Source organism: Mus musculus, chromosome 15 (assembly GCF_000001635.26).
Source record: "Mus musculus strain C57BL/6J chromosome 15, GRCm38.p6 C57BL/6J".
NCBI lineage: Eukaryota > Metazoa > Chordata > Mammalia > Rodentia > Muridae > Mus > Mus musculus.
The window spans coordinates 35,285,803-35,304,775 of NC_000081.6; the positions used below are offsets into that span (position 1 = coordinate 35,285,803).

At 47.5% G+C, this 18,973-nt stretch overlaps 1 protein-coding gene and 1 long non-coding RNA gene across 3 annotated transcripts in view; one reads left to right on the top strand and one right to left on the bottom strand.

The window, feature by feature from the left end:
* Nucleotides 1-10,232, bottom strand: part of Gm52178 — a 90,337-nt gene extending 80,105 nt beyond the window's left edge. Inside the window, exon 1 of the long non-coding RNA XR_003951500.1 lies at nucleotides 9,006-10,232. This is a non-coding gene — a long non-coding RNA (predicted gene, 52178). The remainder of the gene's footprint in view (nucleotides 1-9,005) is intronic.
* A 63-nt stretch (nucleotides 10,233-10,295) lies between these two features.
* Osr2 (odd-skipped related 2) lies at nucleotides 10,296-17,503 on the top strand. Of its 2 annotated transcripts, none has more exons than NM_001368665.1 (4): nucleotides 10,296-10,665; nucleotides 14,387-15,153; nucleotides 16,110-16,209; nucleotides 16,935-17,503. In NM_001368665.1, the coding sequence occupies exons 2-4, from the start codon at nucleotides 14,498-14,500 to the stop codon at nucleotides 17,115-17,117; spliced, it is 939 nt and encodes a 312-aa protein (NP_001355594.1). In that variant the 5' UTR covers nucleotides 10,296-10,665; nucleotides 14,387-14,497; the 3' UTR covers nucleotides 17,118-17,503. The 2 variants fall into 2 exon arrangements, with proteins under 2 accessions (NP_001355594.1, NP_473390.1); NM_054049.3 differs by having other exon boundaries at nucleotides 17,017-17,503.
* Nucleotides 17,504-18,973: the final 1,470 nt, after the last annotated feature.

The window sequence follows — 18,973 nt, forward strand, 5'->3', positions numbered from 1 at the left end:
TAGATGTTTAATACATGCAAGCAAAACGTTTTTTAAAGGATCTTTAAAGAAGCAGCCTGTCAATTCTTTCAAATTTAATCTATTGCCAAATTCCCTAGGGAGTTAACGTTTTAAAAATGAGTATTCTCTGTCAGTAAGACTGGACACACTTCAACCAGCCCTTCCTAAATTAGTTCTTCACTCAATGCTACACAGAAAACAGCTAAGGCTGGGGTTCTGGTACTTGAGAGTCCTTGGTAGCACACAATACTTGACACATTAAGTCAACATCGTTTCCTGGAACCAAATGTCAGCTTCATTCTAGATGAGGTTGTGAGTCGTAGCAAAGGAAGCCCTCACCTGAAATGGTAAGTTCCACTCAGGTCTAGCTTAAGGAAATTCATCCCACCCACCCCCAAAGCCTTCCAGCCTCTGCAGCCAAACATGTAAAAGAAGAGGATTGTATGATACTAGCATAAGTTCTCATTCCTTGGTTTAAAATCCTCAAAGCCCAACATGTAAAAGAGGACCAAGCCCACTTAGGTGGCCTTTTCTACCTTTGCAGATTATTGGGAACTATGTGGTAAATTATCATTGTGTGTGATTTAAATATTTGAGTATATTTGCTATAAAACATGCATGCTCTTCTGATACATCAACTATATACATTACTATTTGGATGTAGTTACACCCTAAAAGAGGAAAGTATGTTTGAGGGGTTGATCAAAAATGTGATTGTACACAGACAGAACATTATACTTTATTTTTAAAATATTGCATGGCTGGCATAAACAAGTCATAGACGACAGATGTGTGCTAGTCAATTCAAACTGTGCACGTTTGCTAGGTGGAAGGGAGGAGTCTGGGTTTTAAAATCTGTTTGGGCTGTATGTTCTTTCCCTTTAGCAGAGTGGGAGCCAAAAGAATCGAATTACAGGGTAGAATATAAAATACCTCCTTTAAGGAAATAAATGTGCATAGAAACTATGTAGGCAGTTCTCTCAGGCATGGGAATCCCCTGGGGCTTGTGTAAATGTGTATTAGTATGCCTTCAACAACACTCCAGATGTTTCTGAGAGGAAAAAAAAAAATCACACTCCCCACACACTGGCACCAACACCCTTGCACAGGATCCTATACTCATACTTGTCCCAAGCCAGGAAGCAACCTGAATCATGGACTGCAAGTGAGACTGGGAGCAGCTGGCCTTTGCTACCAGCCTCTGTGTGCACCTGGAAGACCCATCCATCTTACTGTTACTGAGTATCCATTTTAGATTTGGAGGGAGGAGCTAAGCCTGTGAGCACTCACATGGAAGGCTCAGAGGTAGAACTAACCCAACAGGCTGAGAGGTCCCATCAGAACAACTTTTAAATGGTAATTAAGTTTCTCTATACTTATCTTTTGAGACCGTCCTTGGGCTCTGGCTGAGCACTTCCTCACTGTGTGTGAGGTCTTCCTGCAGCTTTGACATTGTCCCCTCTGAGGAACCTGAGCAGGCTTTTCCCACTTCAGCTTCTGGCAAAGGAGGCTGTAAAAAAGTTGTTCTGGCTTTTGCAGCCCACCCCAACCAGGGTCTGCTTCACATTGCAACAGGGCCAGGAAGAATCTAGGACCGCCTCCACCAATGACAGCTCAGTCCATCTCCCAAGGACATGAAATGCGGCTGCAAAAGATTCCACCATTCAGCCCACCTGACTGTCAGAGCACGGCCCAAAGGCATGGTGCCCTGTGGTACAAATAGCCTTCCTTAAGGATCCATAGCCAGATGGTTCCGGACTGGTTTCTGACATCACTTCTCTTTAAATCTTACCCACATTCTTTGTCCGTACCTCCTTACACTAGACAGAAGGCTACCTACAGTAGCTCTAACGAAGGAGAAAAGGATTAGTGATGGTCATCGAGGCTCCAACATGAAATCCTGCAGATATAGGTGCTCAAAGCACACCGAAGGAGAGCGCGACCAGGATCTCAAAAACACAGCAGTGATTATTGTACAATATATATATATATATATATATATATATATATATATATATATATATATATATATATATTATACTGCTGCACACAGAAGGAAGCAAGCAGCAACACAGACATGCTATGGCTGAGACTACTGGTTGTCCCCTGGTGTCTATTCTCTTCTTTACTGGGAGAAGTCTGGATTTATCTGGGGACCCAGAGAAAAGATTTCATTTGAAAATCTACCTTCGCACCCAGGTATGCACAATGACTAGGTTCTGTTTTCTGGAGAGAGGAGAGAGGGAGAGAGAGAGACAGAGACAGAGACAGAGAGACACAGAGACAGAGAGAGACAGAGAGACAGAGAGAGACAGAGACAGAGAGAGACAGAGAGACAGAGAGAGACAGAGACAGAGAGAGACAAAGAGACAGAGAGAGACAGAGAGACAGAGAGAGAGACAGATTTCTTCATGCTTCTTTGTCTTCCTCTTTGGTACTTAGCCAGAATGAAGCCATGTTAGAGTAGAAGGTGCTCCTTGTGTCCTGAAATTGGCAACACATTGTGGTAGAAGGAGCCCAAGTATCTGATAATCAAAAAGTATCTGCAGTATCCACTCAGTTTCTTGAGGACAGAGTCAGTTCTTTGTTGTTGAAACATATACTATACTTTGGTTTTTCTAACACAGTTTCAGTGTATTTGGGTATATTTTCTTCTTTGTGAAGTCCAAAAATCAATGGTATCATTCTTTTACTAGATTAATGTCTAAAATAAGGGCTTAACCCCCCCAAATATTTATTCATCATAGATTGGCACTGTGTGTTCTTTAATTAAATAAAATCAGAGGGACAGTAAAACATAATACACAACATGGTGAGCCTGTTTTCAGTTACAGTGACTATCCAGACACTTTTGTCTTGATAAAAGTTCTTATCAAGGCAGAAGATTGACAGTTGTGGTGTCCTAGGTCTATAACTCTTTAAAACATTAGACACGCTCCCATTTTCTTCCACTCAGTTTCTTCTCCAAACCCTTTTAGAATAAGAATTGTCTTGTGTTAGCAAGATCAGTTCATGTTCATGGCTGAAGCATAAGTGCTGAGAATAGCTGTTGAGCTGGCTCAATAGGTAACGGTCATGCCTCTCAGGCCTGGCGATGTGAGTTTGATCCCTGGAGCCTACAGAGAGATGGAGGGAGAGAACTGACTCCAAAGAATTGTCCTATGACTTTCCACGCATGTATCGTGACATGAGTTCACACAACATATCATACATGCATATGAACATAAAAATAATGAATTAAAGTTGTAAGAACATTGATACAGAGCCTGTTATTTAGCCTAAGAGATGTGTAATTTACAGATTCCGAAACTGGGTCATCAAGAAGTAGCAATATTTACTCAACATAATAATCAACCAGGAACTTCTGTCTAAGATTTGTGATGTCCATGATGTCACTTACAAATGTGTCTGTCTCCCCAGTAGACTGTAGCTCCTTAGTCACTGCTGTAGCCTACCTACCCAGGACTGAATCTGCAATACATACATTTCACACATTAACACCTGAATCAGGCATAGTGGCCCACACCTTTAACTTCCAACCCTCAGGAGGCAGAGGCAACTGAACTCTGTGAGTTTGGGACCAGTCTGGTCTACAAAGTGAGTTCCAGGACAGCCAGAATTACATGATAAGACTCTGTCTCAACAACAACAACAACAACAACATTGTATTTAAAATCTAGCCATGACCTTGCTTCTCCAACTTGCAAGTGTTTTAGAAACCAATGGTCTTAATACAATCCAGGTTACTCCCAGGTCGTTTAGCCATTCAAGATAATGTGGTTAAGGATAAGACAGAGGGGAATAGGACACTCCCATCTGGCACATTCATGCTTTCCACACTCTCCAAGGCCTGGGTGGGCCCAGCACTAGGGCACCTGGACGTCGGCCTCATGGCCTGGGCATCACTATGTGTGCACTATGTGAGCTTTCTAAGCAAAGGAAAAGGTGACTGTGGTCTAACACATATTAGAAACACTGCAGCCCAGAGTTCTGACATCATAGCACCCACCCAATCTGATTCTGGATACAGGCCTGCTTGCCAAGCACAGGCCCGGGTGTGTGGGGACAAAGGACACAGAAAGAGGGTTAGGTGACTCTAAAATAGAATGTGTGTGTAGTTAGCACAAGCAGTATGACCAGACACTCATAGAATAGAAAGGAGTGAGTTCTCAGGGTGTGTCCCTGATCTATGACGTTATCTATTATCTGGAGCCCCAAGGTAAATTTACCAAGTTTATCACTTTATATAAGACTAAGATTCTCTGAGCTTTCATCTGAGTTTATCCTTATCCACAAAAACTGAGCCAACTTAGCCGTCTCTACTCCCTTGCCTCCTCTGGCAAGGGTGACAGGGTGAGAAATAATCCTTTTCTCCTTGGGTTTCATTACAGATTCAGAAGTGAAGACAGGCATAAGTGAAGTATGGTCACCAATCAGGGAACCTATAGCAAAATGATCACCTGATCTTATGTGACTTAAAAGTTAACTTATAAGAATGACCTAAAAATGTACGAGAATTCAATATATATTTCAAAGGTTACTGATAAATAGAAACATTAAACACTTTTAAAAAAAAAAACCAAGGGTAACCAATCTTAAAAATTCCACCTTCCTTGCCACAGCCCCATGTTCAAGGTTTCCAACAGTAACACAGTTGCCCAGTATCTGGTACATAACAGACACTGAAAACTATTGGTGGAAAGGGAACTACATGGGCCTTGTAAGTTGGCACCTCAGAGTCTATTTGGAATTTGGTAACTTGGATTGGATTCAAGAATAGTGCATAATCCTCTGGGGAAATATTCACAGGCAAACAGCTACAAGGATATACATTTTTCCTTTGTTAAAACTTGTGTCTGAATTCAAATATTGGCCTTGGCATTTCCCAACTGCTGGCCTCGCTGCATCTTACTGCGTTAAACTATTTGCACTGGGAAGCAAAATCCTGTTAAGAAATATGATCCTCGGTTATAAAGAGATTGCCATGCTCCTGACCACTGTACATTTTATATTTTTTAAATCCCCATAAGAAAAGGTCATTTTAAAATATCTATTTGTTAGACTGGAGACAGACTAACTCATGACTACAGTCAAAAGAAAAAATGAATTTTAATATGTTTTCGGTGATTTTCTTGAATTGTCTCATTAAGAAGTAGCCTTTTTAAAGTCTGAAAATTAGGGGTGACAAAAGAGCTTAATTAACCTGGCTCGGGGAGGGCTGCTGTGTCTGTGAGGCAGAAGGCTTCCCTTCACTCTTCCTGCTTATAGTTCCCTGACCCTGGAATCTCTGAGGGAAACTATGGTCTAGGAAGGGTCTCTCTGCTCAATGAGAACAGATAGGGAATCAGGGTCCTAGCGAGAAAGCCTGAGCTCTGCAGGGAAGTGGATCCCTTTGGCCTGAGATTAGAACGTGCTGTTTATATTCAGAGTTTAGGTACTCCAGAAGAGAAGAAAATCATTCTGTGCTCCCTAGAGAAAGGCAAAGGACTTGATCCAATCTGAAGGTGGCAAATCAGCAGTTCCAGAATGAAGACCCGTGCACTGGCTTATGTGGCCTGGTGGCTAGGCAGTTTGGAGCAGCAAGATGAAGAATGTGAGCTGTTTGGAACCAGTGCAGCAAGACGAGTAAAGCTGGATGTGTAGACACGGGCTCTGGGTCTTCAGTTGTCATAAGCAGCCTCCCCGTAGCCCTGGAACACAGCAGCCCAAACCCTTACCCATACTTCATCCTACCTGTTAAGATGTTTCACCCTATGCCATGTCCTGTGACCTACTGCTGAGAGGGCATGCAGGGCAAGGGCAGATGTGTGTGGAAAGGTACCCAGCAGATAAGTAGAATCCCCAAGAGCTGGTGACAGAAAAGAATAGCATTTGCCTAGGTAAAAGGAGTTGATGAGCATCTCAGAGACACGGAAGCTAAAAATTGAGGTGAGAGTTCTGTTTACTTGGTTCCCAACAGAAACATATTTTGAAGTCAAATGGAATCTAGTATTAGATTAAAATTTTGGTGGCCAGCAAAGAGACAGACGCTGCTATTCTCAACAGGTTTCCAAGGATTTTGAAGTAAAGCCAGAGAGTGGCCAAAGGACTAAACCATTGAATGAATGAACAAGCTGTCCAGGCCAGCTGTTTGGATAGTATTTTCCCTAGGGAAGGAAGAAAGGAAATGGGGGAAGATGGAAGAGAGGGAAAGGGAGAGCCTGAAGAGTGAGCACAGCTTTCACCATTGCTTCCAAGTGTCAAACTGATCAACTTCAGTGACTCTCAAACTTTGCATCTATTCACCTGGAGGACTTAAACACAGTTTTCTGGGGTCGTTCCCAATTCTGACTCAGGTGGGGCAATTCATTTGGCCTCCCTAAGAAGAGCAATCCATGCTTAATAGACCCCGCTGAGAAACATAACTGCTCCTACTGGATGTGGGGAGCTGCAAATAGGCTGTCTTTGCCCCATTTTAGAAAAACAAAAGTCAGCAGCAGGAGAGTAGCTGCTTAGCAGGAGAGTAGCTGCTTAGCAGGAGAGTAGCTGCTGAGCAGGAGAGTAGCTGCTGAGCTCAGGTCAGGAGGATTGGAACACACTGCAAATCAAGATTTCCTTCAGAATTTTCCATCGTTTTAGTATTAGGAGACAAGCAAGCAAACGTGTGTATGCATGTACACACACACACACACACACACACACACCGACCCAAGACTTGCAAGAGACCAGCAGGAGAGCATTGAGCCTCTCCCACCTTGCTGACAGGTTGCTGGGATTGGCCTTGCTCCAGCTCCTGGGGGTTTGGGGGTGGGTCGGGGAGACAGACTGGACCTCTGGGTCTGCCTCCCAGGCTTGGTCATGGTCACATAGCTTTCCCTGAGATTCCATATTTGGTCTCCCCAAGCTGCTCCCAAGTGACCAGGTGTCCCTGTTGCTCATTGCCAGAGGTATGTATGTATTGTGCAGACTCCGGTGGGAAGAAGCTAAGTGGGGGGCATAGGGACAAGGAGGGTGCTCCTGGGTCCAATATACACCCCTCATCTCTCTCTAGTGGGTAGGGTCCAGCAAAGGGCATCTGGGGCTGATTTGGGATAGCCAGGGCAAGGAGTCATGGCTGAAGGATCGGTCTAGCAGCCTGCTGCACACAGCACACACAACTTTTCCTCTCCTGCAACAGGCTCGGGTTCAAGCCAAGGGAACCAGGCAGTGAGATCACTGGAGGCCACACTCACATCCTGGAACCCATGCCACGAAGTGTTCGCCCTGTGCCTCCAGGGGGCGCTGCGGTCCTTCTAGCGGACTGCAGAGCTATAGCCTGCCGGCGCTTTCCCATCGTGTCCCTTTGGACAGCCCGAGACCTAGCCACGATTTTTTAAAAGATGGAATTCTTAATCCTGGTCCCTCCACCCTCAGCTCCGTGTCTAAGACTCGCAAGCCTCTCCGCTCGCCTGGCCCCTTCACCGCTCAGTGACTGGAGTGCATGCACTTTTAAGTCGAGCTATGGTCAAGTCATCCAGGCTGCAGAAAAACACAGCAAAAGGTCGCTGTTCCGCAGAAGCTGAAGAAAAGCAGGGAAGGCGACTCATAGAGGGGTCCTAGGGAAGAAGATACAGTTTCCATAACTTGGTTTTAAAGCGTCCAATTTATTTAGGCTGTCTGCAGCACGCAGTCAACTTCAGGGTGTCTGTGTCTGACACCTGCTGGCTCCACCCGCAGACTCCTGGGTGGGCTGGGGACTGCGCTGTGCGCGCGTGTACACACACACACACACACACACACACACACACACACACACACACACCAGCTCCTCTGCTAGGCCTTTTCCCCTTCCTCCCATACCACAAACGTTGGGGCAGCAACCGTTCAGCCCGCTCCAGGTCAGCGTGTCCCTGTTGTCGAAAGCCCAGAGCCGTGAGGACTGAAGCTGACCCGATCCACGGATAAATGAGTAAATTGGCAGCTGAAACCCGACAGGGAGCTGGGACAGCTCCGCGGAGACTCGGACCTGGGGGTGCAGCTGGCCTGCGGCAGACTCGGCTTCTGCACGCCAGGACACCACGGCTCGTTTGGTGGCCGGGTGGGCCAGTTTTCTGCAACGAGGCTTATTGCAGGTCTGTCTACCTGGTGAGCCGGCTCTCTCAAAGCGTGCGGACTTGCCGCCCTCCCACCCCCGAGGTCTGAGCGCGGAGAAGTTCCGGTGCGGGTCCCAGGTGGCCGCCCAGCGGCCTAGAGAAGCTGCGGTTCCGAGCGCGCTCTACTGCACCTGCCCATGCCCGCTGCAGGGCTCAGGCCGCCGGGCCCCGCAGAACCGCGCTGCTACCTGCAAAGATTCTCGGAATCTATCCAACCTTTTTTTCCAGCTGCGGCGGAGCTCGGGCTGGGTTGGGCTAGAGTTCTTCCCAGGCTGAGAAGCGCGAGGTAAACGTGTTTACAGCAACAGGCTGGCTCAGGGAGCTTTCGGAAAGGGGGGTTAGAAATTCCACGGTTTTGAAAAGCGAGAGATTCAGTACTCAATACACACGGGCCCAAAGGTGCGAAGCCTGCTGATGCAGAAGTTGCCTCCACTTTAGTGCAAGGGAACTAGAAAGCACTGGCTCAAAGCTCAGGTCACCAACGGTGCGTGTATGTCCTGGGGGGGTCTGAATGTAAAGAAAGTTCCCTCCAGTTCTCTAAATTGAGAAAGGCTGTTCGAAGGAATGAGGTGGTTGGAAAGAGGGAACCGCAGGCATCCTGGGAGCTGAGGCTCAAGACCAAGCGCTAAAATGAAAGCACCCTATGGAACTCACTCGAGAAACGGTTTTTTAAACCCCCAACTCTTCCTAGGCGTTCTCCTGCGTCCATCAAATTTATTCTGAAGTAGTTAAGCACTACAGGATACTGAACACTCCAGTCTCTGTCCCAGGCTCACTTCCTAATCCTTGCGAACCTACAATTGGTGAAGATGGCCTGCTAGTCCTGAATTACGTTTTACCAAAGAAACGAAAATTAATATTCACCTTGACAAAAATAAAACAAAAGGCTTTTACCTTAATGGGATCGTTTCCGTAGTGTCTGCCTGCCTTCCTGCTTGGTCTTTGACGATTCGGCTCGGCTCGTAGCTTTCTGCTTACACCTATCCATCTCCTCACATAGTTGAGGTTATTGTAATTGTCCTTTGAGGGGGCGACCGAAAAGCATCTTTTGGTGAAACACGTTTGAATTGTACAGTTCCTTTAAAAGATCTATGGTTCTGCAAGCACCAGCTAAAGTGTCCTCAAGTGGTTTGGGACGAGGGACAGTTTGCTTAGTTCTGTTCCGGCGGCGCGTTGCGTCTGAAAAGAAGTTGCTTCAAGTGGATCTTATCGTTCCCTGACATCCTTTTCCAGAGGGACTGTAATACCCTCTCATTTACACGCTCACAAAACTAAACCTTTAGGAGAACTAAGAAACCTAACAGTACATGTCAAATTCAATCAATTTTCCTGGCGGCTGAACAATGAACTCAATTTTTGCTGAGAATGAAGATAATGCACGTTTTGAGGCACTGGAATAGTTTTTTCCTAAAATTTAAAAAAGATTGTTCTTCACCCATTCCAGATGGGCAGGTTATTGTTTGCCAATGGATTGCAGATGCCCACTCCTTTGCCTAAGTTGGTTAACTGCTTATGAAATGTACATTAGCTGATTAAAGCTTAGATATTGAAAGAAATTTCTCCCGGAACATCCAGATGTCTCTGCACTAATTATGAAATTAGTCAATTGTCACCTTCATAAACAAACTTCGTTTTGAAAACAGGGAGGAAACCAGACTACACACATAGTCACAATTGACCAAAAGTATGGGCAGAACTGTTTTACATAGGAGGAAGGGCGGTATATGCTGGAAAACAAAATCTAAAACTGATAGCTTTGGCCCTTTGAAGCAGATGATCATATTAAAAGTGTTAAGATGTGTAAAATGACGCGACAGCTAACCGAGTAAAAGTACGAAATGCCCTTTGGACTTCTCTGCGGGCTTGGGGGAGCAAAGATCCAGTAGTCGGACTTCTATCGGTGTGAGGAAAGTGTCATCCAAAAAGAGGGGATGGGCGTTGTCTTTGTGTGAGGTTTGAATTGAGTCACCTTGGGCTCTGTGTCTGGGTTAACTGGGAAAACCTCAAGCAAACCTGCGCCTTTAAGACTCAGTTGCTATCCAAACACAAGTAAACAGAGTGGACCATTAGCGGGCGCCGGGCTTGGAGGCGGAGCCTGGGCGCTGCAGCCTTGCTCCTCTGCAGGACGCCCGCCGCGAGGGGAGGCGGGGCCGCTACTAAAGCCTTGGACTCCGGGCCAGGGGCAGCCTGGGGCGGGACGCGGGCTGGGACGGAGCTCAGCGCGCTCGCAGCCGGAGGGTGATGGCCCTGCAGGGCTGCGGGCTCCGACTTTACCCGCAGTCCGCGGTCAGAAACTGGCCCAGGCACCGGGATCTGGGCGAGCTCTGAGCACTCATCCCAACACGCTCGCTCTTTACACATCCCGCTTCCACGGACTGCCGAAGACCAATTACCGCTGTCGCTTTCGCTCCCCCAGATCATGTTCTCGGTTCCCGGGACAACGCGCCGAAAAAGAAGTTCTCCCAGTTTGGACCTCATGACCTTTCCAAGCTGTGCGTCCTGCTGTCCGGACCTAGTCTGAACCGCGCTGCCCAGGCAGACATCGGTTCTGGCGGTGAGTGTCCTTTCCAGGGCCAGGCTGTAGCCTTCCAAAGGAAGGGAGGGATGTGGGTGCTCAAGGGGCGCCCAGGTTCTCAGTCTGGAGCGCTACAAGTTCAGAAAATGAAAGGCAGCCGTGCGGACCCTAGTCCCGGGCCTCGTGTTCTGGCCTCCTCCGGTCCCTGCACGCGACTCCCAGCTAATACACTCAGTTGTACTTTTGTGCGCTGTCCCTTAGTTTGGTTTTGGTAGATTTACGCATTCGGCAAGATTTATAAAGGCCGATCATCGTACTTTGTGGCCAGATCCCATCACCCCGTGATATTGCTCCCCTGCTCTAGAAAGCGGGATCCACGCTTCCTCCTACTGCAGCTCCGGCACTCAGCACGGAAGGGCCGGGACACACGGTGCAATCAAGCCAGCGACTCCGAAGGCGCATTTCACAGGGGAATAGTCCAGTCATGGGTGATTATTTTTTCCAACCGTGTACTGGCCTCTTGCTTTTCCTCCTGCTCCGGTCTTCGCCCAGAGGCCAACAGGCAAGCTTCTCAGGAGCTGAGACGCTTGGGTTGTCGAGAAATAGCTCGGAATGGAGTCGCGGTTGTAGGAAGGAGGCAGGACAAGGTGTTTGTGGAGGCAGCAACGCTGGATCGGTCTCCCCACCTGTGAGCAGAGAACAAAAGAGTTCTGACTGCTTTCGAAGCGAAACTGGGTGCAGACAGCAACTTTCTCTGCTCCACAAATTCCAGTCTTGAACAGAACAAGAAAATGAAATGGAGAGGGAGGGAGCGGAGACAAACCCAGTTTATGCGGAGGGCGCCTTAATTTAATTAACTCTTCGGGAAGGCAGAGGCACGGGGAAGGGGCAGAAACTTCGTGCCCCCCCCCCACTTGACCAAATTCTCCTCCCCCACCATGATCGTAGATCTCTTTCTACTATAGCTCTCTGGCTTTTACACAGTTCTGCTGTGTTTGAACTGAAAATCAGCGAACATAACCATTCATCCATCTGTCATTTTACTCAGAAGCCCATACACAGGGTCTAGCAGATAACGCCGAACGATATTATTATTATTATTATTATTATTCAATGTAACATCACTATTACCAACGATTGGAGAGTCTTTATCAAATAATCAGGACCCCTGTGCTCTCCAGTGTTTTTAAAGTTTTACCAAACTGAAATTAATATGTACTTTGCTGACAGCCAGCGAAATTAAATTTTACAAATCGTCTAACATGCCTGAGAATTCCATTGAAAACCGATGAAAGAAATGTAGCTTTCTCTCCATTGAACCGTTTATGACTTTTCATGGTTTAACTTTCCTCGCAAAATTAAAGGTAACCAGTGGTCCGAAACATGCTAGTGGAGAGATGACAGCAGAGGGCCCATAGTTAGTGCCTGAGATGGAGTAAGTCCGCAGCCCCAACAAAACGAAAGTACCTTAGTTCCATGGGTTGACTTGAGCGATGATTTGACTTACATTGCTAGAGACTAAACAGGGGCGTGGGAATCTGAACTCTCTGGTTATTTATGTTTGGTAGGTGTTTAAGGGCACTCTATTTGTAAAGAGATATCAGAGGGCAGACTGGCTTGCTCTTCCTCAAACCAGATGACTCTTCCTTGCAAAGAAAGCAAACTTTCTATGAAGTGGCAATTTGGGAGTAACAGAAATTATAAGTCTCCTTTCTGCAGTATAAATCATTGGGAAGAGAAGAGTGGCACTCGGATTTCTGTAGACAGAATTAAGATTGTGACCTTTATGGCAAAGTTAACTTGGAGCATTTGGAGTCAGAAATCATCAATTTTTATAGTTGTTCTGTTGTATAGTTGTTCAACAGAGCCATCCTGCCACCTCCGTCTATTCTGAGAACCATGCATTGCCTCCTGCATTTATTTCTAAGAAATCTAGACTGAGAATAAATCCAGATAATCATTTTGATTTCCTCTCCATGCAGGAGAGAGGCTGCCTTTCGACACTAGGGGGAAAATGGTTTGACTTTCTGGAAAATCCTTATTACCTACGGAGACGGAAATAAAGATGAAATTTATTGTTTTTAATTGAAGAGTAAACAGTGATGTTAGTAGAATCTTCCTACACACACACACACACACACACACACACACACACACCATAGGAGAGGGGTTCAGTGTTGCAGCTGAACAGCAGTGAATAGTGATTTGTGTGGTGGGAAAGTTATTACTAATGGGAGTTTACAGTTTCGGTTGAATGCTCTGACTGAGACCCTCCGACTGTTAGACACTTCTCATTAACTCCCAGCCTGAACGCCCAGACCACATACCACCAGGCAGAAGCAGTTCATTAATAAATCTCTTGTCTCCAAACTGTTCCAAACAGTGGAGGAAGGAGGGAGTCCACGGAAGCAGCTAGTTTCAACCTTGCGAGAGCGCTGTGTCATAGCGCAGCCCTCTAAGCCTGCTGGCAGATAGAGTCTCAAACAACCCTTCATAAACGCTATGGGGCAGAAAATTCGGTGCAGAAAGGATTGGGTGGGCAGGGAGAGTAGGGCAGGCCCTAGCGCCCCCCTGCCTACTCCAAAACCTCAGGTGTCCCGGTGTTAGCAACGCCTTTGGACGGCTTTCTTCCTTGCCTGGCGAAGTTCTCAGCTCTAAACCCTGCACCTGGGAGGCCACCCTAGGCGGTGCTGCCAGAACATGTTTATAAAAGGGGGTTGGCTGTGGGAGACTGTGGGCTCACTGTGAACGCAGTTGAGGTGCTCCAGGGTTGCCCCTGTGGACGTGGGCATCAGGCTGTAGGTAGCCTAGGCCTCGCAATATGCAAGGACCTCCTGCAGCTCCTTTCCTTGGCCTCCTCCTGAATGCTCACTTCTTTCCGCTGCTCTTAAGGCTTCCTGGGGGTGCCAGATCAGGAAGCAGCCCCCTTTTTTCTGAGATCCTAGCGCTCGGTTTGGGAAAACAGGGTTCCAGACTCAGGTTCCGCATCCTCACCCGGAGGAACCATGCTGGAGTCTGAACCACCTGGAAGGGATTTTGGTAGGGGGGTGGAGGAGAGGCAACCCCTGAGAAGAAGGGGTGAGTCCAAGCTGAACCCAGTCCCCGAAGTGTCACTTTTCCTTCCTGTGGGCCCGTCACTTCTGATAAATGAGAGTAAGGCGGGGGGGGGGGGGACAAAACAAAACAAAAACAAACAAACAAAAAAACAGCGAGGTCAGCGTGAGGAGAAGCTGAGCCCTGCAAGCCCGGGAGAACATAGTGCTCCCGGTTAGCGCGGGAAAGGCGACCTGAGTGGGGCGCAGCTTGGGAAGAAGCCACACCTGTGGATCGAACCAGGCCTTCGGGTCCCGGATCGGAACCACGACCTGCGGTGCCACAGGGAGCTGGCAAGCTCCGAGAGACAGCAGTTGACTCTGTGGCCTGTGGGCCTTGACCTCTCAGTCCTCATGATTTCCCCACTTAAGAAGATGCGGGTGACAGTGGGACTGACTGGTGCAGCACCAGAGCCCTCTCTGCCCGCCTTTCTTTCCCCGGTCGGAGCCCCCTGTCCTGGAACCCGGCCTTCCTATCACCCGCTCGCCCGAGGGCCTCTTGCTGCCCAAGCTCTGGGAATCTCGGTGCAGACTGGCGGGTCTGATTTCGAGGTCTTGGAGGCTAAGGAAAAGGGAATTTAAGAGATGTCACAGGCGAGATCGCCCAAGGACTGAAGAGGCTGGATAATTAATCGTGATGTCTCCCTCTCTTCCCCGGACACTTTTAGGGATTCCTCTGCGTGCTGTTGTTTTGCGGGCTTTTCCCCCTCACACCCTCCGGCCTCTGAGACCTGGAAGAAAGGGGCGGCTCTCTGCACCCCTTCGGAGCCTTCAGGAAGATGGGGAGCAAGGCCCTGCCAGCTCCCATCCCACTGCACCCGTCACTGCAGCTCACCAATTACTCCTTCCTGCAGGCAGTGAACACCTTCCCGGCCGCAGTGGACCACCTTCAGGGCCTCTACGGTCTCAGTGCGGTGCAGACCATGCACATGAACCACTGGACGCTGGGGTACCCCAGTGTGCACGAGATCACCCGCTCCACCATCACGGAGATGGCGGCTGCGCAGGGCCTCGTGGACGCTCGCTTCCCCTTCCCCTCGCTGCCCTTTGCCACCCACCTGTTCCACCCCAAGCAGGGGGCCATTGCCCACGTCCTTCCAGCCCTACACAAGGACCGGCCCCGTTTTGACTTTGCCAACTTGGCGGTGGCCGCCACGCAAGAAGATCCTCCTAAAATGGGAGACCTGAGCAAGCTGAGCCCAGGGCTGGGGAGCCCCATCTCGGGCCTCAGTAAACTGAACCCGGACAGAAAGCCCTCCCGAGGGAGATTGCCCTCCAAAACGAAAAAGGAGTTTATCTGCAAGTTTTGCGGCAGACACTTTACCAAATCATACAATTTGCTCATTCACGAGAGGACCCACACAGACGAGAGGCCATACACCTGTGACATCTGCCACAAGGCATTTCGGAGGCAAGATCACCTACGGGATCACAGGTGAGGTTGGGGACTATGGCAAGGTGAATCTGCCCATGAAATGTCCTATTAGATATTCCAAGTGTCACTAAAATTCCCCTCTATTATAGAATGCTCATCCAAACCCCTCCCAAAGCTGACCTCAGTAACCCACCCCCCAGTCTATTTACCGCCCTCCGAACCTCGCTGAGGACCGCTGCATTCTTTGAAACAAGAAAGAGCTTTCCTCTGTCCTTGAGCAGGAAAAATCTGGCCTAGGAGTCAGTAACTGTTTCCTCTGAGTCGGCCTTGGTACTGAGTGAGAGGTGAAAAGGCTGCGGGATCGCGGATTCCTTCCAGCTGGAGGGGTGGCTGAAGGATGCAAGTTTGGGCTGCTGTGGCGCCATTTCCGGACAATCTACCGGATTCTTCTACACCGCCACCCCCCTCCGCCCCAACACACCTCCCCGAGTGCCCTGGAGCTCAGGTTTTCTTATTCTTTGTGGGGGTCTTGAGTCATTGTTTTTAAAACGTCTCCCACCTACCATCACACCCCGAATAAGCAAAGGACATCGGGTTAAAATAATTGCCATGGCTGGAGGTTTCGCCTAAATCTACCTGTAACTTCTGAGGTGGGACTTCATCCTTGAGGCCAAGATATGATTCGCAAAAATCGTCTCCCAACCCCCAGCCTTGCCTTCTGTCTTGATTTAGTCATTTTAAATCCCAGAGAAAACCCTGACGGCCTAGAGGGCTCTCTCTGCTGCATTGCCAGCTCCACAAACTTGCCAGAGAGGTTGGTCAAGGGAACATAAAGCCAGACTGCTCGTGAATGTTTCCAAGAGTCTGTTAGTTGAGGTTAACCATAAACAGAATTATACAGAAAATCTAAAACAACATAAGTAATAGAAATTCTGCTTTCTTTGCCCTCTCAAAATTTCGTTGGAGAAATTGTGGAAAGAATGATCCTTTCAATGAAAACTTGTATTGATTTTCAGGTATATCCATTCCAAAGAAAAGCCCTTCAAATGTCAGGAGTGTGGGAAAGGATTCTGTCAGTCTAGGACCCTAGCAGTTCACAAAACTTTACATATGCAGGTAAGTTTATTTTCTTCTTTTAAAAGTGCATGTTTTATTTTTACCATTATGGCTTTACACGGAGTGTCCAAGGCAGGGATGTCTCTCTAATGGTTCTTTTTAGATTAGCTTTCTGGGGTGAAAGAAAGCAACACTTGTTTTTAAAATATAAAATTAACATTATGTAACATAAAGAATGTTTCTTAACGAACAGCCCAGCCGATTAACAATAAGTCCTAATGTTAGTATTATATATATATTTTTTTCATCCCATCTGTTCTGCGTTTAAAACTTCCGTGTTTGGGAGGCAATAAAGGTAATTTTGACAGTGGAATCATGATGAAATCCCATATGCTGTCTTTCCCAGGGGCCTCGTAATTTGTAGTTTTCAGGACATAGAGGAATAGTTTAATTTTCCAGCAAACAGGAGCTTCATTACCCGGGAGAATGCGGTTCCTTAAGAAGGACTACCGCAATCCCCACCCCCCCTTTCCTGCCCTTGACGCCGCGATGAAATACGTGGCCCACCGAGGTGGTCTTATCAGTGCAATCGGGCCTCTGCGGGTGCTTGCTCGTGTGATTCACGATTGGCGGATTAGGAGCACAGATCTGTCCCTGCAGGTCCCCTCTTTTGTTGTCGCGCGCTTGTTATTTTAAGGCTTGATACGGGTAAGACAGAAACTGTTGAGGAGGGTGCCGTGGTGGTGTGAAGGATTAATCCTTTGCCTTGCTTCACATCTGAACAGGAATCTCCACACAAATGTCCCACATGTGGAAGAACCTTTAATCAGAGAAGTAACCTGAAAACTCACCTTCTCACCCATACAGACATCAAGCCCTACAGCTGCGAGCAGTGCGGCAAAGTGTTCAGGCGAAACTGCGATCTGCGGCGGCACAGCCTGACTCACACCCCGCGGCAGAACTTCTAGCGAAGCCCAGGATCTGTCCTGTGCGGCCCCGGCTCCCTTCCCCCCAGACACCTCTCCTCGCCTCCCACCCCAGGGGCCCATCCCTACCCTCACTGACCCCGGCTCTTCCCTGCCTGCAGCCGCACCTGCAGCTCCAGGGAGTTAACTGTTCTTCTGAGGACTGAGAACTCTCTAGAAAGCCACACACTACCCCCTTCCAAACCAGCATGTGCTAGATCCTTGTAGATATTCACGGCTCATTTTAGAGCTCTGTACATAATATTGTGGGTCTTCGTCCGGTCGTTCTGTCTGTTTTTGTATCTTGTTGGATGCACCTAGACATGGAAAACGAAACGCAAATTTATCTTTAAAGACTGTATTTTCAAAATAAAACCTTTCTTGATTCAGTGCTTCTTGAGATTCATCTTGCTAGCCAATCCGGTGGGTTCTGGAGGAGTGGACAACCCCTGCAGACTCAATGGAGAGGATGTTCTTTATTCCTAAGTTTTAAAAACAGGACTTCCAGTTCTCTTAATAAAATTTGACACCCCCCCCCCTTTTTTGTACAGGGGCGTTTGGAATAGGATCGTGCCCTTTTCTTTTTTTCAAATATATAAAATTGAACAGCCTTAGGGTCTATCCCTCTTGTTAATTCTAGTCTCTTGTGTTTGTTAAGTTTACTCCAGGTAAGTATACTATAGTAACCATTGTTGATAACACACTGTTACACCCTTGAAAGGCCTCATGGCAAAAAACACAACTAGAGGAGAGAAGGGAGCTTGGTGTTCTGGAAGAAGTCCTTGACCTGTTGTTGAAGTTTATGGTGGGCAACTTTTCCTACTATTAGACTTTGAACACTGTGATTCTCACTATAAACACAGACTTTATCCTGCCTTCAGGGAACGAGTATAAAATTCTCCCGCAGAACAGGAAGATAGCGAGGATGGGGGAAGAGGAGGAAGGAGAAACTACTTAGTTGTGTTTGCACACAATATTTCTCTCTAAGGGTGGAGATCAATTCTGTCAGAAGTTTAGGATTTCTCCACGAAGCAAAGGGAGTGAGGTCACTGCCTGAGCCTTACCCTTGAGAAAAGGTCAAGTGTAGTCTGCTCCACTCCACGAATGGAGCCTGCAGTAGACACATGGTAGCCCTGGGAGCTTGTCAGGGTTTCCCAAGTAGGTCTGGAGCTCAGAATACTAGGACACTGACAATCCTGAAGTCAGTAGAATTTGGTGGGAGGCTCTGCCGCAGAGGTAAACAACAGTATGTTGCCAAACGGCAGGGAAATGACCCAATTTAGAGAACATCTGCAGAACCTGTGGCCCAGTGGCCCAGTAGGTGCTCATACCTAGTTTAATACTGAGTAACAGACCAAATTAAGCATTCTCAGATTTCTTTTAAAAGGTATATTATTTGTGCAAGGATGGCTTGCTTAACCTTCACGGGATAGCAAGCAATATGTCCTTTCTTTATTTGATACCTTAAGATCCTCCAGAATAATAGATGGGGATTTGAAGTTAAGATTTGAAATTTCTCACTAGTGTCTGTTTGATATCATTTCCTGGGAGGTTTCAACACATTTCAGATTCACCCCCTTAAGGGAGCTAGATGAAAGTCATGCTTGTGTCTCACAGGGGTTCAGTTCTCTACAGCAAAATGTTTCCTCACCTGTCTTCCTGTCTAACATAACACAAATGCATCCCCAGCAAGCCTTCACTCGAAAGGTCAGGAATGAAGTTCTCTCTCTCTCTCTCTCTCTCTCTCTCTCTCTCTCTCTCTCATGTGTCTGTGTGTGTGTCTCTGTGTGTGTCTCTCTCTCTCTGTGTGTGTGTGTGTGTGTGTGTGTGTGTGTGAATGTAAGTGCTGTTTGCTTTCT